This window comes from Gallinula chloropus (genome assembly GCF_964237585.1).
Source record: "Gallinula chloropus genome assembly, chromosome: 2".
Lineage (NCBI taxonomy): Eukaryota > Metazoa > Chordata > Aves > Gruiformes > Rallidae > Gallinula > Gallinula chloropus.
In genome coordinates this window covers 160,532,027-160,558,845 of record NC_140086.1, presented here as the reverse complement: position 1 = coordinate 160,558,845, position 26,819 = coordinate 160,532,027, and the positions used below count along the sequence as shown (strand labels likewise).

General features: G+C 52.8%; 1 protein-coding gene across 1 annotated transcript; it reads right to left on the bottom strand.

Annotated features, from left to right (window-relative positions):
* Positions 1-20,304, bottom strand: ZBTB47 (zinc finger and BTB domain containing 47; the record flags this gene model as incomplete). Its single annotated transcript, XM_084280299.1, has 6 exons — positions 19,921-20,304; positions 6,547-7,920; positions 2,055-2,202; positions 1,464-1,579; positions 910-1,054; positions 1-368 (listed from the first exon to the last, which is right to left on the bottom strand). The coding sequence occupies exons 1-6, from the start codon at positions 19,921-19,923 to the stop codon at positions 1-3; spliced, it is 2,154 nt and encodes a 717-aa protein (XP_084136425.1). The 5' UTR covers positions 19,924-20,304.
* Positions 20,305-26,819: the final 6,515 nt, after the last annotated feature.

The window sequence follows — 26,819 nt, the reverse complement described above, 5'->3', positions numbered from 1 at the left end:
CTAGTTGTTGTTCGAATTTATCCTCCCTGCAGAAAACAGGGGAGGGGGCGGCGGTAGGTGAGGAGGAGGAGGAAGGGTCTGTGGAAGGGGATGAAGCAGCGGCAGGGGGAGCGGGGAGACGCCGGGGCCGGGGGGCAGTGATGCCGGGCTGGTGGCAGGTTGGGGGGTGGCTGTGTCCGAAGCCAAGGGGTTGCTGACACGGAAACATTTCTCCTTGTGGGCTTTGAGCATGTTGGAGAAGCGGAAGCGCTGGCCGCAGACGTCGCAGGGGTACGGCTTCTCGCCCGTGTGGGTCCGGCGGTGACGCTTCATGTTGGGCCGGCTGGTGAAGCTCTTCCCACAGATCTCGCAGATGTAGGGCTTCTCGCCTAATGGTGGGGGCAAAGGCAGGTGAGAAGCTGGGGGATGGACCGTTTACTCCCCTCCCACCCCCCCCCAAAACCCCATCCTGCCACCCAACTGAAGATGCCGCCCCGTCCCGTTGCTCGTTCCCTGAGTTGGGAACCAACCCCCAACCCTGAGGGGTTGGGGTCACACAATCACAGGGCTGGAAAAGACCTCTAAGATCATTGAGTCCAACTGTTCCTGTCCTATGCTAAATCATATCCCTGAGCACCTCAGGGATGTTTAACCTGTCTGTTAAACACACCCAGGTTCGGGGACTCAACCCCCCCTCCGGGCAGCCTGTTCCATCTCCTGATACCCCTTTTGGTGAAGAACTTTTCCCTCACATCTGATCTGACCCTGCCCTGGGGCAGTTTGAAGCCATTTCCCCTTGTCCCATCTCCTGTCACCTGGCTGAAGAGACCATCTCCCACCTCTCTGCACCCTCCTGTCAGGTCAGTGTAGGCAGTGATAAGGTCTCCCCTCAGCCTCCTCTTCTCCAGCCCAGACACCCTCAGCTCTCACCCGTGTGCGTCTTCATGTGCTCGTCGAAGTACTGCTTCATGTTGAAGTCCTTGCCACACCACTGGCACATGAACTGCTTGTGGCCAATGTGGATGCTCATGTGGGAGCGCAGCTGGTACTTGTACTGGAAGCGCTCGTTGCAGTTCTGCAGGGGTGGGAGAAGGGAGGTGAGCTGCTGCTGAGAACCCAAAACACCCCTGATATCCCCCCAAATCACCAGCATGTTGGAGCAGTGCAGAAAGGAACCCAAAAGAACCCAAATTAATGTTTGTTGGGGACATACCCAGCCAGGTTTGCAGGCTGGATGGGCTTGGGGTGAGATGCAAAATCCAGGTACTGGATGGACAGATTGTGGCACCGGGCAAGTTTCATTATAAGGTTGGTGGGACCCTCAAACCAGGAGGGAATGCAAAGTTTGGAAGAACATGGCAGCATCCCTACAGCTGCGTTGGCAGAAAGCATAGGGGAAGCCCCAAGCTGGGGAAGATCTTTCCAACCAAGACAGCATCTTTGTACCCATTTGGGAGGATACAGGGCAACACATAGGGTCTTACCTCACATTTAAAAGGCTTTTCCCCAGAGTGCTGGAGAGAATGGACCTTGAGGGACATGCTGCGCTTGAAGGACTTCCCACATGTCTCACAGGTGAATGGCATGTCCTTGGTGTGAGCTGAAGTGGAGAGCAGCAGGGTCAGGGACCTTCCCCACACCCCGAGCATCCATCTCCCCAAGCCCTGGCTGCTCTACTCCCAACACCTCCACCCAACCCAGCAAACCAAAATCCATCTCAGGAAGCATTTATCAGTCTGCTTATTGCCCTTATTGTCCACCAAATGCTGCTTCTCTGGATCTCTTTGGTGCCTGCAAGCCCTGGGGGACCTGATTGATGCCATCTGCAATGTGCTTTTCGAAGCCCAGCACAAGGTGCAGCCTGGTTCTCTTTTACAAGGGAAGGATGGTTACATTCCAAACCTTCCTCTGATCCCTTCTGAAATCCCAAGGCCCCCGTGTTGACCTGAGAAAGCCCACCCAAGAGTAAGGCCAGCCCTAAAGTCCCACCATGACAGTGACAAAACACCACCCTCCATTGCCCTAACAATGGATGAACACCCCTAATGAGATCTCCCTGTGCCTCCTGCACTCACCAACCATGTGTTTGCGCACGTGAGCCATGGTGTAGAACTTCTTCTCACAGATCTCACAGGAGAATTTCTTCTCAGCGTAGCCGTGGACAATCTTATTGTGCTCGTGGAGGGACCAGAGCTTCTTGAACCCCTTCCCACATGTCACACACTGCAAAGAGAGAGGGAACGGATAGGGGAGCAGGGGAACACACACAGGCACTGCCAGCACTTTGGGTTTGGCAGCTGTCACAGAGTCACAGAATTGTTGGGGGTGGAAGGGACCTCCAGAGATCATCAGGTCCAACCCCCTGCCAAAGCAGGGTCCCTAGGACAGGGCACACAGGTCGGTGTCCAGATGGGGCTGGAATATCTCCAGAGAAGGAGACTCCACACCCCCTGGGCAGCCTGTCCCAGGGCTCCCTCACCCTCACCAGGAAGAAGATCTTCCCCAGATTGGTGTGGAAATTCCTGTGCTTCAACTTGAGCCCATCGCCCCTTGTCATGTCCCCACAGACACTGAGAAGAGGCTGGTCATTTCCCCCTGTGTCCCACCCTTCAGATATTGATAACCATTGATCAGATCCCCTCTCAGTCTTCTTTTCTGCAGGCTGAACAGCCCCAGCTCACTCAGCCTTTCCTCATAGGGGAGATGCTCCAGGCCCTTCATCATCTCCGTAGCCTCCTCTGGACTCTCTCCAGGAGATCCCTGTCTTTTTTATCCCAGGGAGCCCAGAACTGGACACAACACTCCAGGTGGGGCCTGACCAGGGCAGAGTAGAGAGGGAGGATCCCCTCCTGTGACCTGCTGGCCACACTCCTCTTGATGCCCCCCAGGATCCCATTGGCTCTCTTAGCCCCCAGTGCACACTGCTGGCTCATGGCCAACCTGTCACCCACCATGACCCCCAGGTCCTTCTCTGCAGAGCTGCCCTCCAGCAGCTCATCCCTCAGCCTGTACTGATAATCAGCTCAATCCACTGAAAAGGAACGTCACTACCAAACCTACAGCTAAGACAGATATAATAAAACTGTAACACCCAGCAAGTCAGCTACAGACCCTGTCACTTCAAAACCTCCAAAACTCAGATTTCTACCCACTGGATGAAGAAGGGACAATGACTTTCCAGGGAAGGACACAGCATCTCCATCAGTGTCTGTGTTAGGGCTTGTGTAAGCAGCCACTCATGGACCAAGACTCTATTCCCAGCTGGGGGTTTTATTCTTGCACACAATGAAGCTGTTACATTAAAAAAAAAAACCAAAAAAACAAAACAAAACAAAAAAAAACCAAACCCAAACAACTATCTGTGAATTAGAAGGCTGCAAAGAATGTAGGAATGAGGAGAATCCAAGCCAGGGCAGCAGAATGGTCTAATGTTGGAAGGGACCAGACAGTTCCAACCCCCTGCCACAGGCAGGGCCACTAACCTCCAGGCCTGGAGCTACACAAGTTTGCCCAGGGCCCCATCCAACCTGGCCCTGAACACCCCCAGGGATGGGGCATCCACCACCTCTCTGGGCAGCCTGTTCCAGTTCTTTCCCCTTCATTTCTCCATAAGTCAACTTCCTCATGGCCAGCAGGGATAAACCATCCCTTCCCCTCACAGACCTGCTGAGAAAATAATTCATTCCTTGCAGACATCTAGAAGCAGCATGTCTGAGCAGTACCAGTGAGCCTGGGGAGGAATTCCTCCACCTTCTCCTCATACCCTGAGCAATGGATGCTCCTAGATGGACTTCAATCAGATTTTGCACCAAATGAGGCTGTGATACCATGGAAAACATACCATCATGCCAAGTAGTCATGATATCTTTCCATATATATTTATATTTAGGTGTCTGGAGGCAAAAATAGGGTCAGAGAGGCATTCACAACTCTCATCATCTTGCCATGCTTGAATATCACCATGAGCAGTCCTCTGAGCTCCACTGTTCCATAGTAAATACTTCCATGGATCATAACAGTTTTCTTTCTGCTTTAAGAGGCATTTCAGGACCAAATTCAGGACCAAAGCTTGTTATCAAAGATGCATCAATACCCACTTTCTCCACTTGAACTGGAAAATGCTGCAGGGGAATTTTAAAATTAAAGGTTGAGGGAAAGTGGCAGATGTAGGAAAGCCCCAGGGCTGGGACCAGACACTCTGCAGGGCTGAGCTCTTGTGTCCTCAGTGATACACAGAACCCATCACTTGAAAATGTGGAAGTAACATCCAAACAAGGGGAAAAAGAAACCCCTGAGAAGATAAATTCTGGCAGGATAAGAGGAAAACCATACTGAAGCTGGGCAAGAAAAAAGAGGTTGAGAAACCACCTGATAAAGCAAAGGAGGACTTGGTTTTCATGCTGTGGATACTGGATGCCTGTTAGGTGCCTGCAGGGCTGCAGATGACAATGGGAAACGATCCCAGGGGGTGAGATGAAGCCTAATACCTGAAGAATTATGGATGAAATTTGGGGACAAAAGAGGAAAAGCAAGCAGCAGACATAAATAAGAGGGATGGTCCCTCCATGGGTCTGGTTAATAACCAAGAAATAAAGCTTCTTCATTACAGGTACAGAGTGGAAAGAAATTCCCCTCTCCATCCAGCCATAATACCATGGAATATTGATGAAGTTACTCAATATTATCAGAGCAAGTGGAGTGAATTTGGCTACTTGTAAAATTAAAACTAAGTGAGAGGTAATGATCCACGTTTTCTGTGGAGGGAGGTCACTGCATGGGCAGTTGCAATTCATTCTGTGTGGAAATCACAGAATTGCCAGGTTGGAAAAGACCTTTAAGATCATCAAGTCCAACCATTCCCATCCTATGCTAAACCATATCCCTGAGCACCTCATCTACCCACATCCAGGGATGGTGACTCAACCCCCTCCCAGGGCAGCCTGTTCCAGTGCCCCCTAACCCTTTCAGGGAAGAACGTTTCCCTCACATCTGAGCTGACCCTGCCTTGGTGCAGCTTCTTGCCATTTCCCCTTGTCCCATCTCCTGTCCCCTGGCTGAAGAGACCATCACCCACCTCTCTGCACCCTCCTGTCAGGTAGTTGCAGGCAGTGATAAGGTCTCCCCTCAGCCTCCTCTTCTCCAGGCTGAACACCCCCAGCTCCCTCAGCTGCTCCTCATATGGTTTGCTGCTCTCCAGCCCCTTCCCCAGCCTGGTTGCCCTTCTCTGGACTCACTCCAGCACCTCCATGTCCTTCCTATGGTGAGGAGCCCAGAACTGGACTCAGCACTCGAGGTGCAGCCTCACCAGTGCCCAGTCCAGGGGCACAATCACCTCCCCAGACCTACTGGCCACACTATTTCTGACACAAGCCAGGATGCCATTGGCCTTCCTGGCCACCCAGGCACACTGCTGACTCATGTTCAGTTGGCAGTCAAAAGCCTAGAAAAGGCAAAAAAAGATGAGTAAAAAAACCCCAATGAGGTGACATGCCATCAGGGAAGCAGGAGAGCCTGGAAGAACCATTCTGGGAAAGCCTATTTTCATTGGCAGAGGCTGTGGTTCCGACACAGCCACCATCACCCAGATACTGGAGCTGCACTTGCCCAGTTCTGAGAAGAAGCATCCAAAATAAAAGAGCAACCTCAGCAGTGTGACTTTTGCAGAAGGATGAACCAAAGGATCAATGCAGGCAGCAGCTCCTACAACCACTCAAGATGAGACCATCCCTGCTTCTGTATTCCTAGTATCCCGAGATCCGCTTCACCACCCATTTTATTTGGGGTGCCATCAGTGAAGGGCTTCAGTAGCACCTGGGTTGTGTCACCTTCATCTGAGACCATTACAAATCTGGGATTAGATGGGTTGGAGGGCTCTGTAGGAACATACATGGATGCTGCTTCACTGGGACACCTACCTATCCCCCTCCCAAAGCCACACTGCTTTACTGGGTTGATTTGCAAATGCAGATGAGGATCTCATTAGCGTTAGGCAAAGGAGACACAGAGCCTGAGCCACACATGGATGTCAAATGTGTTTGGAAATTTACTCATATGCCAGCTGAAGAGCACAAAAGGCAGATTAAAACCATTTCAAGTCGTGTCAGCAGATCTCTGAATTAAGCTAAATTGGTTTCAGCCTGGGTGGGAATGGCCAGAGCGTGTCTCCACCAGGGGCTCACAAGGTTTTATCCAGATTAATTGGGTGAACTCAAAGAAAAATTACTCCTCAAAAATTACTCTGTGTTTCCGACCAGCTGGCCAAGGTGAAGACACAGTCCCCTGGCACAAATCCTCTGTGTCTCATGCCATTGTGCCTGTATCTAGGCTCAGGAGGGTGGCATGGGACACAGAGGATCTTGCTTGCCATGTGCCACCCACAACATCAAAAGCATTATTTGAGTCTGAGTCCATCCCATTGTGTAGCCAAATGGGATGTCCTCCACGGTGGGCAACATGTCCCTCCCGCATTGGGATATCCCATCATGGCTGGATGCTCCTCCTTTGACGGGATGTCCCCACCGTGGTGGGATGTCAATCCCCAGCGGGATGTCCCCAGGGTTGTCTCACCTGGATGTTCTTCTCACAGTCGGTCTGGTGGTGCAGCAGCAGCTCGCTCTCCAGCAGGAACCGCTTGCCACACTTGTCGCAGATCTGCATGCGGCTGTGCGTGACGTTCATGTGCTTCTCCAGGTACCAGCGGTTGTTGAAGACCCTGGGGCACTTCTTGCATGGGTAATGCTGCTTCTCCTCTAGCTTCACCTTCTGGCCCAAACCGTCCTGCTCTTTTTTCCTCTTCCTCCCTCGCTGGCCTTCCTCTTCCTCCTCCTCCTCCTCTTCCACCTTGGCCATCTCCTGGGACCTGGTTGCCATGGCAGGTTTGGTGGCCTTGGATGCCCGGCTGCCTCTGCGGGGCTGCCCACTCTTTTCCCTTTTCACCTCCGCCACGTCTTCATCGTCGTCATCATCATCCTCTTCTTCTGTCGTCTCCTCCAGGTCTTCCTCCTCACTGTGCTCCTCTTCCTCCTCCTCCTCCCCCACCTCTGCATCCTCCTCCTCTTCCTCCTCCTCCTCCCCTTCCTCGTTCTCCTCCTCCCCATCCTCCTCTGCATCACGCCCATCGCCGTCAGGCCGCCCCATCACAGCCGCCTCGCTGGCAGCTGCCTTCCCCTCCATGCCCTTGGAGACGTTGAGGGTCTGGTTGTTGAGGTTCACCTCCACGATGATCTGCTCCCGGTTGTACGAGCCCTGGCTGTCCAGGTCCTCCTCAGACTCTTCGCCTTCCATCTTACAGACAGCACCTGGATCACCATCCTTCTCCTCCTTGTAGTACTGCTTGGCTGGACCTGGAGGAAGCGTCCCACCACCCGCTCCATCCTCCACCCGCACCGAGTAGGGGTCGTTACCCTCCCGGGTGTAGATCTTGGGATTGGGGGCGTCTACCTCCTGCTTGATCTCGCAGTAGTAAGGTGGGGGTCCAGCACAGCCCTCAGCGGGCAGGGCCATGTCAGTGGCCAGGCTGAGCGAGCGGGTGTCAAGGAGGTCCTGGCAAGAGGAGGCGATGTTGTTCATCTGCAGCACGGCAGCCGCGTTCAGCACGTCCTGCACATTACAGGAGTTGACGAGGAGCTTGGAGGTGTAGATGAAGTTGAGGATCTGCTGGAGGCCCTGAGAGGTGAGAGCCTCCAGCGACAGCTCCACGCGCTGCAGCTGCTTGTTTTGGGTGAAGAGGGAGTGGAAGAACTGGCTGTAGGCCGCCAGGACTCCCTTGTGCGCCGGGAAGATGCTCTTGTGCTGCACCAGCACGATGTCCACGTCGCACAGGTCCGGCTGAAAGAGGCGCTGCTCATTCAGTCTGTCCATCAAACACGTGAAGTGGAGGGCTACATCCTCCACCAAGGAGTACTCAGCCGAAGGGTAGTCAGTTGTTTTTTCGACTATCAGCTGTGGAGAGGAAGGAAATAAAACCATTCAGAAGGGCTTTTTCCCCCGTGGAAACACCCATCCAGCCATGCCACCCATTCCTGTCCACGCACCAGAGAAGCCAACTGAGAAGTTCCACCACTATCCCCAACTTAGAGATGCCAACGAAGAAGCTCCACCACCAACACGAGTCCAGGAATCTCAACCAAGGAGGAGAAAACCCAATGATAGAGCAGGCCAAGGCCATACAAGCCCCCACCAACATCCTTTCAGGCACCACAGCCACCTGTTGCATTAAGGGTAGTGATGCCCAATTTATCGCTACAAGTCTGGTCGCGCTCCGTGCACTGAACCACCACGATTTGGATTCACAAATAAGGAGACACACCTTCTGCCCAGTCCTGTTCCCTGCACTACCATGGCCATAGATAAAAGACTCTGGTGGCATTCAATGAGAACTAACATGTCTGGCTTGATGACAGCGTAGTCTATTTGAGCAACAGACACACAGATTCTCTTGGATTGCCAGTGATAAACTCACTGTCTGCAAAGTGCTTGTCTTAACTACTAACACCTTCAAAGACACATGGAGACTCTATACGATGTTTCCCAGGAGGCACTTGGCATGACCAAGAGTTCAAATCTTACCCAAAGGTGTGCCAATGGCAGGGAAGAAAGGATCAGCCCATCGGCTGGTCCCAGGGGTCAGAATGGTATGTGGTGGTGTCTTCCCTATGTGATGCTGTCTTCCCTACATAATGGTGTCTTCCTTACTTGGTGGTGTCTTCTCTACGTGATGGTGTCTTCCCTATGTGATGATATCTTCCCTAAGAGATGGTGTCTTCCCTACTTGGTGGTAACTTCCCCACGTGGTGGTATCTTCCCCAACATCCTCTCTCCCATATGCTATTTTCACTTTGTGGTGTCTCCACTCCGCTCCATCCTCCATGCACCTATCTCAGGATTAGAACATCAAGCTCCCTTGATGTTACCAACCTCCAAGACTACCTTGGAACTTACTGCGAGGAAAGGATGTTTAGGAACTTCTGATGACAAGGATGCTTGGCATATCACTTGCTTATCATCACTCTGGAACATCTCTGGAATGCTGAAGCTTTCTTTGAATGTGAACATTAAGTTGCATTTCTAAGTTACCCCCCTGCAATTCCTCCACATCACCAAGGAGGTCAAAAGCCCAGCTCAGCTGTCCACGCTCATGTGGAGGAGATGTCACAGAGGTGTGGGGATGCCTTGACCTCCTGAAACAGATGGAGACCCTGGGGCGAACAATTTGCCCCATGAAGGAATCACAGAATCATAGGGGTTGGAAGGGACCTCAAGAGATCATTGGGTCCAATCCCCCTGCCGATTTTAGGCACCAACTGAGACTGAACCTCCTAAATAGAAGGAAAATAGGATTTTATACCTTCCTGCTTCTAGAAGATAATTCCATAAAGCACAATAACCTCTAATATTTGCCAAACAATGCCACGTGCTCTGACTCATGTTAATACCTAACTCGCCAGCTGGATTCACTGGGATGACCCATGTGCCTTTTTAATGTCCCTTTTTAATGTCCTTTTTACATTTCCCTGGGGAAAGGCACAACCTTTCCTTCTCTACCAAGCACAGGAGCTTGGCTGAACCAAACATATTTAAGCTGTCCTGAAGGGATGAGAGCTGCGTCCTCTCCTAGCAGAGGGTGAGTGAACACCCCCATACCGCAACCACAGGGAAGCAAAGAGCCCCCTGACCCTGAAGAGGCCATAAACACCTTCTCCTTTCACCCAAATTACCCTGAGATGCTGCAGGAGAGCAAGCTGTCTGAAGCCTCCTTAAAAGCTGTAGGAAGAAAATCCACCAAACACCGAGACCATCACCACTTCTCAGGCCACATTTGATGGATATTTAATTTAGCTGGGTGTTTTTTTGCATGGTGTAGACCACCTCTGGATGTGAATCACCTTCTCCTGGGGATAACCCCAGCCTCAAGATGAGTTTCCTACCTGCAACCCCAATGCAAGGGATATCACCCGCCCTAAATCCCATGCCCTGCATTAAAAGCAGGTGGGAATTACCCCTTTCCAGCTTGGATTCCACTTGGATTTCCATGCTCAACACCCAACTCATGGATGGAGATAGATCCAACCATGCTAACATCCTCTTTCACCATCACTGCGGGATGTGACCAAGGACGTGGTGTGATGGAAACAGAGGGTTCAATCTGACGGGTTTATCCTCCACCTCCTGCTCCAAAAAGAGTTTCTCAGTTCCCATTTTTTTTTTCCAGGACAAACAGTGTCTCCCAATCAACCCCTGAATTCCAGCAAGACACGTTTTATTCATCTTTTTTTGGGTTGCTGGGGTTTTTTTTCATTAGCCAAAGGCAACAGCACACAGAAAAATGTTCAAATAATAAAAAAAGGGTGTTTTTTGCTCTGTTTTCTCAACAAACAACAAAACCCCTTCCCCCCATCCCTGCCAAAAGCTTTCATTTTCAGGCAGTTTCTGCTCCGCAACTGACCCACCCAACCAACGGGGCAGTCGGCAGCTTCGCATGGTCCCAACAGCCCTGGTTAGCCCTGGATGGCAAATGCTTGTGTATGGGGGGGAAAAACGGGGTGAAAAACCCCAGCTCTTCTCCAAATTCTCCAAATTCTTGGCTCTGAAGCCTGGAGCAGGGCAAAGAAGTAGTCAAAGTTTTAGTTTTATATATATATATATATGTTTTTTATCTATATATACTTAATATATTGCAAACCTATATATATTAAACATACTTATATATAATTTATATAATTTATACATTATATATAAAATATATAGTAAATATATTCTATATAAAATGTTTATATTCTCTCTATAAATACATATAATTATATATACACATATTTACATTTGCATATATAAAAATATAGATAACTACAAGTCTCAGTATACAAAACCACACAAGGATATAAATAAATAAACACCCTTTCTATACATATTTGTTAGAAAATGCTGCATCCCAGCTGGAACACCCATCCACCATCCTCCCCCCCCCCCCATCTTCTAAAGCCTCACGACTGCCAAGGACATTTTGACGAGAGGAACTTGGATGGCTCAGCATCCCCCCCCCTCCTTCCTCTGCTCCCTCCCCCTCCCCTTTCCAAGCACATAGAAAATAAATAATGATATAATAAATATCGAACGCTGGGGAGATAGCAAGCTTTCAGCAGAGCGGGCTGCAGCTTGCCAGGGACTCTCCTTGCTTTGCTTTCGCGACGAAAAAGAAAATAAATCATAGAATCACAGACTGGTCTGGGTTGGAAGGGACCCCAAGGATCACAGACTTCCAACCACCCTGCCACAGGCAACCTCCAGGCCTGGAGCTTCACAAAGTTGCCCAGAGCCCCATCCAACTTGGCCTTGAACTCCTCCAGGGATGGGGCACCCACCACCTCTCTGGGCAGCCACTTCCAGCCCCTCACCACTCTCTCTGTAAAGAACTTCCCCCTAATATCCAATCTAACCCTCCCCTCCTTCAGCTTCAATCCATTCCCCATAAATATTATTAATTCAGGTTTTCCCTGCTGGGATCCATCCCATCTCCATATAGGATGCTCCAAGCCCACCACGGCCACAGCCACGGACAAATGGGTTCAAAACAAGGAGGTGGGGGGGGGGAACCCATGTCTGCAGGACAGCATTCCTCTGCTCCAACCCAGCCTGGAAAACAAAAGTCTGTTGGCTTTCTGGGGTTTTTTTTTTTGGGTTGCTTTTCTTTCTTATTATTCCTCCGGATCGAGGATTTTTGGCAAAAAGGGGCTGACCCCTCACCCAGCACTGGGGCTTGCCAGGCAGCTCTAATCAGTCCCAGCAGCGGCGAGGACAATGCGTGTCTTGGCCGCGTCCCGTCGGTGACTTCAGCCCCGGGTTTGTCAGCGGGAGGGTTTGGGGTGGGTTGGTTTTTTTTTTTTTGCTTTTTTATTGCTATCAGATGCTTTTCCTGAGCTTGCCTGGAGCCAGAGCCACAGCCAAGACGAGAGGAGAGGCGCCCGCCGGGGTGAGATCCTGAGTAACACCCCCAAGTCACCCTAAAATACCCCTCCAGCATCCCTCATCCTTTCAACCCTCCTATCAGAGAGGAAAAGCCTGATTAATTGGGATTAATAGGAGAGCTAAACCCACCACCCCCTCCCCTGGGAAAACACAAATGCCTTAAATACATTTTTAAAACCATGATTTTAAAAATATCTATTTTAAAATATTCTTAAAAACATGTTTTTAGGGGTTTTTAAATAAAAACCCCACAGTTCTGCCCTTTCCCACCCATCACCACCTCAGCCCGTGGCATCGCTCCATCCCATGAGCATCCCCGCACAGCACTGCATCCCATCTCCATCCCAAGCCTGCACCCAGGGTGCTCACTGGATGCCCCCAGCCATCAAATTAATGCAACCCCCCCCAAAAACCTGCCAGACCCCCACCACACACCCCCTGACCTCCAGACAGGGCCTCTGCATCTTCAGCACTGAGTAAAAAACCCCCAAAACCCCATAAAATTATTCGAAAGCAGCGTGGCTGTGAGTCCCCACCCTGAGGGGACGGCGGTGCCTCCAGACAGCCCTCCCCGCCCCGGTGCTACCCTCCAGCTCTATTTTAAGAGCGTTTCCAAGCACCACTGCCAAAGCCCCATCCCAAAATGGTTAGAGGCAGATGGCTGGAGTTGTCAGGGAGGATGCTTGGGGAGACCAAAGGATGTGGGTTAGGTGAGCCCCAACGGCAGGAGATGAGATCGTGGTGATACAGGAGCGATGGGTGAAGGAGATGCTGATGCTCAGCAAAGCAGGGAAGCAACTCCACCAAAAATCCTGCTACAAGAGATGGAGCACAAGCACAACCCCACTCCCAGCAGCATCCCCCAGCGTGCCTCAGTTTCCCAGGCCAACACCTGAAAGGAGGCTGCTGCCGGGTTTAAACCCTTGTGCTATGATAAAACGCTATTTATCTGGGTGGGTATTAAAGAGTCCAACCCCTAAATGCTCCTGTAGCACTAAACCCCCTGAAGGACCCGTAGGTTGGGTCATCCTGGATATACTGAAACACTGGAATCTGCAGCCCCCCCAACACCCCAAAGTCCATCTCTGACATTCACCGGCCACTCACTTATTTATAGTCACATCCAGGATTGAAGCTGAAGGAGGGAAGGTTTAGATGAGATATTAGGGGGAAGTTCTTTACAGAGAGAGTGGTGAGGGGCTGGAACAGGCTGCCCAGAGAGGGGGTGGGTGCCACATCCCTGGGGCTGCTCAAAGCCAGATTGGATGGGGCCCTGGGCAACCTTGTGTAGCTCCAGGCCTGGAGGCTGGTGGCCCTGCCTGTGGCAGGGGGTTGGTACTGTATGATCCTTGGGGTCCCTTCCAACCCTATAATTCTATGATTCTATCACCCTCACAGAGGACCACGTGTACCTCCCTCCCGTATTACCACCCAGATGGGGATTTTGGGGCATAGAAAGCACATTTTGGTGGCCACAAGCCCCCGCTTCACACCAGGCAGAGCAGTTAAGTCCATCTGCCCATGAACCTGTTCCCATCCTAAGGATTTCCTTCAAATTTCTCCACCCCAAAACCAAAACTCACAGGAAAAGCAGCAGCCTGGTTTCCCACATCAGCTGTGACCACCCAAACGCCTACAGCTGACCCTGGGTATGAAAGGTGCCTCGATGAAACCCACCACGTCCCATCCCCAGCTCGGATACCGCCGGGTGCATCTCATGGGGTGAAACATCTTGGCTCAAACCCGTTTAATGCCGCGACTTGACCTTGTGTTGAAGAAAGAAACCAGCCCTAAACCCTGATGCTCACAGATTAATTCAAGTGAGACACGATGGTGCCTCACTAGGAACCCCAACGATACCCCAAGCTTCAGGTTTGAACCCCCACAACCCCCTATAACTCACCCTCAACACCCCTGGATGAGACCTCCAGCAATTCCTCTGTACTTTAGAGGCCATATAGCTTTGGGTTTTTAAGGATGATGTGATGCTCCCATCTTCCAGTGGCTCCCAAAGCCAGGATGCACCGTGATGAAGCCTTACTACCCCCAACCCCCCCCCATTTTTGGAGCATGGCCATGCAGGGAAACTTGGCAGGGGGATGAATCGCATCCCAACGCACCCTCCCATCGCTTATCACCTACCTCTGACTCTCCTCTACCCATCACCTCCCTCCCACCAGTGCTTTGCCCTCCCACAGCATGGGATTGCACCAGGGATTGGGGGGGGGGCGGCGTGTGTGTTTGAGTCTCCAACGGGTGTTTTTGTTTAATTAGGGGAGGTTTGTCCGGAAAAACAAGCAGGAAGGGAAAACAATAGCTCGGCCGCAGCCCCGCCTGGCGAGGCGCCGGCCGACACAGCCCCAAGCGCCCACCGCCAGCATCCTGCCCACCGGGATGCTGCCAGGGCTGGACCAGGCGCTCGCCAAGGATGGTCCCATCCCAGTTCTGGAGGCCAGGAATGGCCACGGGCTTGAGGATAGCGCTGACACCATCTTTCAAGAGGGGATCTTCCCTTGTCTGCTGTCTGAAAGGGGTGAGGCTGCCCAAAACAGAGCCACACGCAGGCTGAGGGGAGGCAAAGCGAGGGGAAGGGGCTCAGCAGTGCTCCCAAGAGTCCGACCCACCCTGTGATGTTTGGTACCCCAAAAACACCTCCCAGCCTCTGTAGAATGAAGAACAGCATTGGCCTAACTGGGGGGACGGTCAGATGTTTCCCAGGGGTTGGTTGGGGTTTGTTTTCCTCTCCTCTTTGGCTGTTCTTGGGGTTTTTTTAAACCAGCATCCAGCACTTACAGGCTTTGGCTCAAAAGATGCTTTTCCAGGGAGCAGCCTGGGGAGCCTGTGGCAGCGCCAGGCCCACTGGGACCATCCACAGCACAAGGGAATGGGGACAAACCCTTCCCCCATCCCTGCAGCCAAGGAGCTGCCTCTGCAAAGGGGGAAAAGGTTTGTGTGGGTTCTTCTTGCAAACACCACAGGGACCTGCAGCTTGGCAAGGGCAGGGGGATGAGGTGGGATGACAACACAAGGATTCACCTTGTCAGGAGCCAGCACTGGCTTCCCAGCAGCACAGCTGACAGGGGGTTAATGGCTAGTTCCTTTCTTTTTCCTTATTTTTTGTTTAATTTTATAAACCCCACCAGCTGCTCCGGGCATCTTTCGCCTTCTCCTTCGCACACAGCTGCAAAGCCACAACGATGCTTTGGAAGGATGGGTAGACAGGCCAACCCTGTTGTCACCTCCTCATCCCCAAACCAGTGAGGTGACACCAAAAAGCTGCTCCCTCTGCTTCACCAAGGGCAATGGTGAAGAGCATTGCCAAGCTCTAAGATCTGCTCAGAAACCTCAGCATCCATCCCTACACGTGTGAGCATCATCTCCTGCACCAACACAGCATCCCTGCTGCAAAAATACCCAGGATCCAGCCTGGAATAGCCCAGGACAAGCCTCAGCTCCTCTGTTCTGGCAGGAGAGTGGAGGCACTGGGCTGGATGCACCCATCTGTCCCTGTCCACTCAGTTGGGGCTGAAAGGGGTTCCTCTTTGGATGCAGCTCAGGCCAGACACAGGGTGCAAAAGCTCTTGGGGTGACTCAAGGTTTGAGCTAAGCCCATAGTGAGGTCTGGAGTTGAAGCCTGAAGGGATGCTGCTGGATTTCAGCAGCACTGGTGTCCTCCTGGCAGATGCCAAAAGCAGCCAGGGCAGCCGAGCTATGGGGTCCCCGCCAGCGCCTGGCACAGGTAGTGACACCCAGCTGATGGAGATGTCCCAGAGTGGCTGACATGGTACAGGAGCAGGCAGTGGGGTGGGATGGGATGCTGCCCTCATCCCAGTGGGATGCAGGACCTCCCGCAGAGTCACTGCTGGGCTGGAAGAGCCTGGGGGAGGGGGGGATAGACACACATGTGTTTGCATACACAAAGCCACTGTCCCCCCACCCCCACCCCACCTCTCCTTTCCCCTCCCTCCCCTCCCCGAGACAAACAAGCAGAGGAAAGATTGAGGGAGGAAACGAGGACAAAACCCAACGCTGACCTCCCCAGCCGGGCCGGCGGCCAAGCGGCTGCGCCAGGGGCCGGCTCCGGACCGCTGCCCAGCGCGCCACGAGCCACGCGAGGCCGGGAAGGAGGCGAGAGCATCATCCCCTCGGGACCCTACGGGTGTCCCCAGTGCCACCGAGGGAAGGGGGGGATGGATGCAACGGGGCAGGCGGTGCACCGAGCCCACTGGGGTGGCTCAGAGGACACCTCAAAATTGGGTGCGGGGAGCATGGATGGGTGCAGTGGGACAGCTGTTCTGCTGCTGGTGAGCTGCCTGAAGCCACCCTGTCCTCAGGCCTGCCCCACACCCATGCCTTCCCATGCAATGGCCAGGAAGAGTCCGAGATCCCCGGAAAGCAAGGGGAATGGATGCACCATGCTTCCTCCCAGCTGAGTTAGGCTGGTACCAGACAGCAGCATCCCCCAGTGCCAAACCCCATGGAATCCACCACAACCTTCCAGGTTGGTCAACATCAAGATGGGATATGACACCTCCAAGTTTTGCCCCATCAGACCCTAAAACCACAGCTCCAGACCACGAAACCACCAGAGACGTCCCAATGTTGATCCTCTCCCAGAATCGTGGGCAGGACTTTTCATCCCAAAGCATCCTCTGGCACTGACCCCAGGGGTGACCCCCAGCTCCAGCCTAAACCCCACCTTGATCAGGGCTCCACAGGAAGCACCAGCCGTGCTCCCTGCCTGGCACTTCAACATTTTTATGAACCTGCATTAAAATGGTTTATTTTTATCACATCGGTCCAGCAGATTCAGCAGCTCGGGGAGCAGGGCTTTAACTCAGCTGGGGTGTTCACAGCCCTGGCTCCAGGCAAGAGATAGCATCATAAAAATAATAATAATAATTAAAAGAAGACAATTGATTGTAATTAAATCCTCTACTCATCTGCACCACCACCGACAGTCTTCCGCTGTACCCCAAAATCATCCTGTGTTTCACTGTCAGAAGAGGCAACACCAGGGTTGAGTGAAGAGGGGACAGCAACCCCAGAGGACACAGGGACAAATCCCCAAGTAGGAGAAAGCCAACGGGGCCAGCTCTGCCCTGGAATTACCACTGCAGCAACGTAACCAGCCCCAAGCTCGTCCTCCCCACCGGTATCGGCTCCTCCAGCCTTCCAGGCACTGCAGATGACACGGGATGCCAGGGGACACTTAGGACACTAAACCACATTGGGGACCTGGGGATCCCCTTTTTTGGGGGCCACGCAAAGACGGCCTGCAAAGAAAAACTTCAGCTCTTGCTCTTCCCAGAGAGGACTTCATCACAGCCACTGCCACGTCCCCATCTCAACAAGGCTAATTTAGGGAGAGCCCTTATTTCTTATCTCCAGCCGGAGCGAGGAGGGAACGATGGGGAAAATAAATCAGCTATTCCCCCCCACAAAAAACCTTCAAAGCACCTCTGACACATCCACTTCACCCACAAAAATAAGGTTTCTCCCCATTTTTTTTCCCCTTTAGCAGAAAAAAACCCACAGCTTCAAAAATAACCAATATTTAATCACCTCACAGGCAACCTCCTGCTTCCCCCTACAAAGAAGCCATCTCCAAAGGCAGCAGCGGGTTATTTTTATGAAGGGGGGGTGTGTGGTGGTGGTGGTGGTGATAGGGGGGGTGACATGCCTCTCCTCCAGACGTGAGACAGACATCCAAGGCCGTTTATCTCTCCTGACTCCTGGTAATAACCTAACGCGCCGTTAATTCCTGGCGGGGAGAACAAAGCTCCGCTGTGAAGCCAAGCTGGGTGAGGAAGGGGACCCTCCAAAAAGGGTCTGCTACCCCTGGCAAAGCCCCTGAGAAGGGTTTAGCCCAGGGAGCATCCTCAGGGAAACTCCCTGATCTGAGCTGAAATGCTTTGCCCCGGATCCAGGAAAAATAGTAAATAAAAATAATAATAATAATAATAATAATAATAATAATAATAATAATAATAATAATAATAATAATAATAATAATAATAATAATAATAATAATAATAATAATAATAATAATAATAATTTTAAAAACAAAAAAAAACATTAAATCCCTTAATATCTTTTCAAGGAGGATTTCTGCTCCATAAGGCGAATTTTCCTCTGGTGTGGAGGAAAGGTTTTAATTCCCAACTTTTCCACCCCATCTTCCCCATAGGGCTGCCTTGCCCGGGTGGGCTCTGAGCATCTGTATCCATCCCCACCTGGAAAAGCTCCCCAAAACCCACACCGATGTCTTTACCGGTCCATCAGCATCTCCCTCCTGAGGGGATGCAGGGGTGGCTTCAGCATCCCATTTCACACCAGGAGGAATTTCCCAGGCCGAGCGCTGCCGGCCGGTGAGAACCCAAACCTGGCTCTGGTTACCCCCAATCTCAGCATCAAGGGGGTGCCCTGCATCCCACCCATCACCTCGCTCACCGGGTCAACGTTGGCTTTATTTATCTCTTCCAAACCTTGCACTTTCTTCCCCCTTCCCAGGAAGCTGCTCCAATCAGTGCCTCCTGGGGTGTTACACCAGGCACGGAGCCATCACTGGGGCAATCACAACCCTGCACTTTTAGGGATGGTGGGAGGGAGGTACCAGGGTACCAGGGAACCGCAATCCCTGGGCATGGCACATCCCTAGGGATTCTCCCTGTACATCTTCCCCAGCTCAGGCCTTGCTCCTTACAAGAATAACCAACATCCCCCCCCCCCCAAAAAAGTCCACCAGCTGCTAAAATAGGTCACTGCTGCAGGCTGCAAGGCTCCGGGTGCAACCGGCCTCACTCCATCATCATCATCATCATCATCACCATCATCATTATTATTATTAAGCAGGCATGGAAAATCCCTTGGCAAAACGGAGAGGGGTGGGATGCTGCACCCTCCCCGTGCCACGCTCGCGGGCCTTGCTCCTCCTGGGTATGATGGGGGTGAGCTGAGCATCCCCCAGATCCCCCTGGGAAATGGTGTGTGTGTGTGGGGAGGGAGGACAGTGGCAGGGCAGGAGAGAGCCGGGGAGGGAGGCGCGGGTGGGATGGGGAGAGGGGAGGTGGAATTAAGAGAAATGAAGGAGTCATCCGGGGAACAAAAAGGGCCGAGGAAGCGGCAGGCTGCTCCTGCAACGCCAGCAAATCCTCCGGCCTGGGCGACCAGGCGGCTCGGAAAAGTTTCCACACCACCCCTCCCCTTAAATTTCCTAGTGACCCCCGAGAGGGAGCCCCGAGGTGGGCTGGGGGACAGGGTGAGCGGTTCCCCAAAGCTTGAGGGGTGCTGGGCCGGACGCACCCCCCTCCCCACCTCAAGCCTCGCTTAAGGTTGGGGGGGGTGTTAGACCCCTCTGTATCCCCTTCCGCATCCCCCCCCCCCCCCCCCCACGCCGCCGCATCCCCATCACCCCTTAAGGCACCCCCGGGGCTATGGCGAGCCCAGCACCCCCCCACACCTTGGCTCAGCCCCTCACCCCATGCCAAAAGGGGCCTGTGCATGGGGGGGGGGGACACACGACACGACACATTTTAATGCGGTTTTAACCAAACGCAAACCCTTTCCCTCCTGCACGGGGGAGGGAATGCAAACACCCCCCCCAAACACACACACTCCTTCCTCCCCCAATTCAGCTGGCAATAAAACACATTGCACGGGTGCCCCCCCACACCCCAGCAGCCCCCTCCGCTCTCCCTCCCACTCCCACCCCCCCACCCCCCCCGAGGATGCAGCATGCCGGCTCGCCCATGCAACCCCCCCCCCCCCCCACACACACACACACACCGCCCTTGCAAGGATTCGGGCAAGTTTCAGAGGCCTTTGCAAAGTCAGCAAAGCCCCGGGAGAGGAAGGAAGCAGGGAAAAGGGGGAAGGAAAAGGGGGGGAAGGAGGAGAGAAGGAAAAGCAGGGGGAAAGGGGAAAATTAAAATAATTAGAAAAAAAAAAGCAGGAAAAAAAAGGGGGTGCAAGCTCTACCATTTTGATGCAAAGGTCTCCGCGCAAAGGAGTCCCGGTCCTCCTCCGCTTGCCTGGGGTTTTTGCTCTCCATGAAAAAAAAAGGAATGTTGGGTTGGGTGCTTTGCTGGGCTGGTGGCGCTTTTTTTTTTTTTCCCTTTTTTTTTTTTTCCTTGGCTGTCTTTTTTTTTTTGCGGCTTTTTTTTTTTTTTAAATGCCTTTTCGAAGAAGGGAGGGGGGGGATTACCACGCTTGCATCCCCCGTCCCTCTTTTCCTTGTTTTTTTTCCTTTTCTCTTTTCCTTTTTTCCTCTCCCCTCCCTTTTTCCTTTTATTTTCCTTTTTTATTTTCCTTTTTTTTTTTCCTTTTCCTTTTTTTTTTTTTCCTTTCTCCTCCTCCTCCTCCTCTTCCTCCTCCTCCTCCTCCTCCTCTTCACCTCATCCTGCCCATCGCCATGTTAGCCCCTTTTCGGAAGACGGAGGAATGCGGAGCGGCGGCGGCTCCGGCTGCCAAGAGCCCGAGAGCCGCTGATTGGAGCCGCCGCATCAGATGGGGCCGCGGCTGCCCCTTTAAAGGGACAGGCCCCCGCCGCCACGCCGCCCACGCGTGGCCCGCCCCACGCGCGGCACCCCCCACCACCCTCCCATACACATCACCCCTCTCCCCGTACCCCATCTCCGGGATAGCCAGCGGCACGGCATCCGCCCCATGGGAGCATCCTCTGTACCCCACCGGGGGAAACTGAGGCACGGGAGAGACAGCTTCTCCCTCCCCCCCGCCACACACTTATCCTCCTTCTCCCCCGTAGTCCATCTCCGGGATAGCCTGCGTCACGGCATCCCCCCATGGAAGCATCCTCTGTATCCCACCGGGGGAAACTGAGGCACGGGCATGACATCCCCTCCCTGACACACACATATACCCCCCCTCCCTGTACCCCATCTCCAGGACAGAGAGGAGTCAGCGACATGGCATCCCCCGCCAGGAGCATCCTCTGTACCCCACTGGGGGAAACTGAGGCACGGGCATGACACACACACCACCCCCCCCCCCCCACCCCCCCAGACACACACACACATATTCCCCCTCACCCCATACCCCACCTCCAGGATAGAGAGGAGACAGCAGCACAGCATCCTTCCCCAGAAGCATCCTCTGTACCCTACTGGGGGAAACTGAGGCACAAGCACAACACCCTCTCCCCGCCACACACACACACACATACCCCCCTCCCCCCACCCCCCCCCCCCCCCATTACCTTCCCATTACCCCATTACTCTGGGATAAAGAGAAGCATCCCCCCCCCCCATCCCGCCCGGGAGCATCCTCTGTACCACACCAGGGGAAACTGAGGCACGGTAGAAACACCATACCCGCCCCCCCACACACACACACATTCCCCCTCTCTTTGTACCCCATCTCTGGGATAGAGAGGAGTCAGCGGCACAGCATCCCCCTCCCATGAGCATCCTCTGTACCCCACGGGGGAAACTGAGGCACGAGAGACATACACACCCACACACCACCCCCCAAATAAAACCCAACCAAACAAAAAGAGGAAGGCTTTTTGGGGCTTAAAAACCCAATCTGTGGAGTCCTGGGGTAATACTGGTTTTATTAAAAAGGGGGTTTTTGGAGCTGTCCCCACTTGTGGGGGGGAAATGGGGATCCCCCACAGACAAGCAGATTAGGGGAATGGAGTTAAGGCACACTGGGTTTTAGGAGGAGATGGGGTCTGGTGAGTGGTCATGTTGGGGAAGATGTAAATTGATGGGGATGGGGCAAAGCAGCTCCCAACCTAGATAGATAGATAGATAGATAGATAGATAGATAGATAGATAGATAGATAGATAGATAGATAGATAGATAAAGGCTTCACTATTTGGCCCCCAGCTCTGCTTGGAACCCCCTGATGTCGAGTGGGAGCTGGGTTTTAACACCCAAGTGTCCCCCCAGACTCACCCAGGAGCAGGGTCCCCCCCCCAAAACCTTCCTTGTGGGGCCTGAGCAGGCGAAGCTGGAGCAGCCCCTGGGTGTCTGGGGAGGCACCGCTCAGGCTCTCCCCATCCATGCTGGGCTCCATTAGCGCAGGAGAAGACCCACCAGGTGCCCAGCTGAGGGGCTCACGTGGACGGTGAGCACCTCCAAGACACCCCTCAGCCCCCACCACTCACCCAGACAACCACCCAAAATACCAAGGGTGGGTGAACTCCTTTCTCAAAGCAGAGGAACACCACAGCTCCAAAGCCCACCCAACAGCGGGGCTGGGGGCATCCCCACCACCGCCACAGCTCCTCTATCATCCCCATCCCACCTTCCCAGCTCTCCTCCTTTCCCTAAACCCTCCCTTTGATGGGGTAACTTGTCTTGCCCTTGTTTAGACTCTGCTGTGGTGAGTAACGTCTTCCAGATGTGGAGGGAGGGCTCTTCACACGATAAGGCCTCGGCCTCGGCCCTGTCCTGCCAGAGCTGGATTTATTAATTTCATTATTTAAATTCCTGCTCCACTCTACAGGACAAAAAAATCCTGGCCCAGGCCACCAGCACCTCTCCCCTATCAGAAAGCTTCTCCTGAGATGAGCGTTTGGCCTATCCAACACGTCTCCTGGCCTGGAAACCATTCCAAAAGCTACATAAGCTCCTGGACAACACCCGGCTGACGCGCGGCTGGCGCTGGGGTGAGGGTGAGATGAGGCCAGAGGTAGGAGATGGGGATTTAAGCTCTGCTCCAGAGCACCTTTGTGGATGTGGCAGAGGGGACCAGAGGAGCTCCAGAGCTTGGAGCCCTTGTAGCCCTGAAGCATGCATCTCTGGGATGGCTGAAGACCTGATGCCACTCCAGTGGGCTCACTGTGAGGTCCTTGCACTTCGGGGGATGCTGAGCCCACCCTTTCTAGAATCATAGAATGGTCAGGGTTGGAAGGAACCCCAAGGATCATACAGTACCAACCCCCCTGCCACAGGTAGGGACACCAACCTCAGGCCTGGAGCTACACAAGGTTGCCCAGGGCCCCATCCAACCTGACCTAGAACACCCCAGGGATGGGGCATCCACCACTTCTCTGGGCAGCCTGTTCCAGCCCCTCACCACTCTCTCTGTACAGAACTTCCCCCTAATATCTCATCTAAACCTTCCTTCAACTTCAATCCATTTCCCCTTGTCCTGCCATTGTCTGTCCTTTTAAAAAGGTCCCCCCACAGCCTTCTCTTCTCCAGGCTGACCCAGCCCATCTCCCTCAGCCTCTCTTCACAGGGGAGGTGCTCCAGCCCTCGGATCATCTTCATGGCCTCCTCTGAACCCTCTCTTATGTGGAGACCTGACCTTTGCCATCCACAGTTTTTCCTTCCTGGTATGGGAGAAGCTGTTCTATGGTGGCCAATGCCACCAACATGAGGGGGGGGTTGTCCTGGAAGGGGAACAACAAACACATTTGGGTGAAACACTTTATCTGATGGGGATAACTACAGCAACGGTCCTGAGAGATGAGATGTGTATGGTCTTGTTGGCCACAACAACCCATGGACTCATTTGGAATTTGCTGAAACAAACTTCCCAAAGCTCTCAGCAAATCCCACCCAACCCAGTTCCCTGGGATCTTACCCAAACTGGTTTGGTGAGATCTTACCCAACTTGGTTTAGTGGCATTGTTGTGTTGGACAAACAAGTTGGTCTTGTGTTCTCCTAACCCACTTCAGCCACCTCTTCTGCTCCTCATCCCACCCTGCCAGGGCTGGCCATGGGGAGATGTGAGATGCCTCCATGTAGGTCAAGATTAATGAGGATCTTTGCATCAGCACGAGGACAACTGATCTCTTGTGGGAGCTTTTTTTCCTTCAACTGCTGGGATTTCTGAAATCCAAAGTCTCCTGCAAAGCCTGGAGAATTCCTGGGAGGGTGTGGGCTGGGAGATGGCTCTGCCATATCTTGCACAGCATCATCATCCAAAGAGAAGGGAATGACCAAGGAAAGGACGATGGAATCTGGCTCACCACAGAGGGATCTGGAATTCAGTTGTTGCTGTTAGGCAACAGGTTCTCCAGTAAGAGGGAAGCTCTGGAGGAACAAAGAGCACATGGAGGGAGGTCCTGGTGACACAGAATTCTTAGGTTTGCCTCTTTCCAGCAGCATGGTGCCCACAAAAGGAACATCTCCTATGGCTATCCCTCTTCCTTACTCTTGCTGGGCCACGAGAGAGTAACCCAGTGACTCCACAAGGTCTTTAAGGGGGTTTTTAAATGAAGGACCAGCCACAACATTAGAACAACTGGAAAATGCTTAGAGAGATGAAGAGAGGTTCATAATTCCTTGGTATATCTGAACCCTGATACTCCAGTTTGCATCTCCATAGCTTCGGTCTTCTCCAAGGGAAGCATCAGCGTGGGCAAGGGACAAGAAGAAAGCTGATGCCCTGTAGAAGCTCAGACAGCTTTGAGTTTGTGAGGACCCATGCAAGAGCCTGGAGGTATTCAAGGTCTGTAGATGCAGTGCTTAGGGACGTGGTTTAATGGTGGACTTGGTTGTACTAGGTTATTGGTGACCTTAAAGATCTTTTCCACCTTAAATTACTGTATGATTCTATAAAGAACCAAGTGGGTGTCCTGGTTTTGGTCAGGATGGAGTTAACTTCTTTTGCAGCAGCGGATGGAATGCTGTGTTTGAGAGTTAAAATAAAGCAGTGCTGATAACACCCTGATGTTTTGAGCTGCTGTCAGACATCAAGGACTTTCTCAGCTCTTCATATTTCTCTATTCATGAGAAAGGAGGGGCAAAGCCAGGACAGGTGACCCAAACGGACCAAAGAGAGTATTCCATGCCAGTCACATCCTGCTCAGTATAAAGGGGGGGTGATGGGAGGAGAAGCAGGGGGGCGGCTCCAGGACACACGGGTTTTTGGGGGACGTTCAGGTTCCGGGACGGCTCTGGGTGGGTTTGGTGAGAAACTGCATTGTGTATCACCAGTTCCATAGATCTTTTGCTCTGAAGTCCTGTTGGCATTGTTATATTGTTATATTTTATCTTTCTGCTATTTTAGTAAACTATCCTTATCCCAACCCACAGGCTTTCAGTTTCTTGGTTTTGGGGGTGTTATTTGCCCCTTCCTTTTCCCTTCCCTTCCCTCACCCTCTTCTCCCCCTCCTCTTTTCCTTTAAGGAGAAGGCAGCTGCGTGGATCTCAGCCCTCAGCCAGGGAAAAACCATGACAGTGGACCTGGAAGGGTACCTCCAAGCTGGTACTATGTCCTCCCATTGGCTCTGCCTGCCAGGGCTGGATTTGCTGCTTAAGCACAACTGTGCTTTGCTGAGCATCTTCTGCAGGCTGCAAGTCCCATGGATAGATGCTCCAGGAGATGGTGAGATGCACTTCCTTGCTGTCTACTTTTCCTGAGCTGGTGAGGATTCCCCAGCATGTCAGGGTGGGCATGTGCTTGGGTAAAGAAGGAGGTGGAACAGCCCTTTGGAGTGGTGGATAGCAGGTTGGCCATGAGCCAGCAGTGTGCCCTGGTGGCTAACAGGGCCAGTGGGATCCTGGGGGGCATCAAAAGAAGCACTGCCAGCAGGTCAAACAAGGTGATCCTTGCAATCTACTAGTCAGGCCCCATCTGGAGTGTTGTGTCCAGTTCTGGGCTCCCTGGGATAAAAAAAGACAGGGATCTCCTGGAGAGAGTCCAGAGGAGGCTATGATGATGCTGAAGGGGCTGAAGCATCTCCCCTGTGAGGAAAGGCTGAGTGAACTGGGGCTGTTCAGCCTGGAGAGAAGAAGCCTGAGAGGGGATCTGATCAATGGTTATCAATAGCTGAAGGGTGGGACACAGGGGGAAATGGGCAGCCTCTTCTCAGTGTCTATGGGGACAGGACAAGGGGCAATGGCTGCAAGTTGGAGCACAGGAAGTTCCACACCAATCTGGGGAAGAACTTCTTAATGGTGAGGGTGAGGGAGCCCTGGGACAGGCTGCCCAGGGGGTGTGGAGTCTCCTTCTCTGGAGATATTCCAGACCCGTCTGGATGCCAACCTGTGTGACCTGTCCTAGGGACCCTGCTTTGGCAGGGGGTTGGACTCAACGATTTCTGGAGGTCCCTCCCAACCCCTATGATTCTGTGAGTCTGTGATTGCCATGTTCTCACCCATGGGACGTAGGATGGAAGCTGGGGACAACCTTTGGGGACGGTCTTGGCAACCAGTTTCCACTCAGCAGCTGCTTTTCCGAGCAGGCGAACGGCTCATGGAAAAGACGGGATCAAGTCAGGCCAAGAGAGAGAGAGAGAAAGTTATAAAACAAAGGAAAGAAAAAAGGGAAAGCAAGAACATTCCTGGAGGCTCTCTGGCCTCTCTCCCTCCAACCTCTTGAGAAGAGAAGGAGGAGGAGGAGAAGGAGGAGGAGGAGGAGGGAGCCAAAACAAAAGGCACAAGAGAAGAACGAGCCGAAGCAGCATTAGCATGAGGGTTGGGAGGTCCAACGTCGTGATGGAACAGGGCAGGCCCCCTTCCCAAAAGCCCATCAGTGTTTGGAGGAGCCTGGGGGTCCTGTGGAGAACGGTGCCCTTTTATGGCCAGGCGAGGAGGGCCGTGGCAGGGGAGCCTGCCCTACTAAGGGAAAACGTCTCCTGCTTGGTGTCCGCCTTGAGAACACCCACAGCGCGAGTGCCGACAAGCTGCTGAGGGAGGGCAGAAGCACTGCTGCTTCGTGGTGACCCCAATTCTTCTTAGCTTTTAATCCCCCCCTCCTATTCCCCCCCCCACTTTGATTTATCACTTCTTCCTGCAAACTGGGAAAGAATGTCTTTTTATATATATATATATATATATATATACAAAAAAGCAAAGAAAAGCAGTTCTTGAGGCAGGGCTGGCTGGTTTCAGGTGACACCCTCACATCATGGTGTGGGGGATCAGGTTCAGCAAGGTTGTCTGAGGACATGGG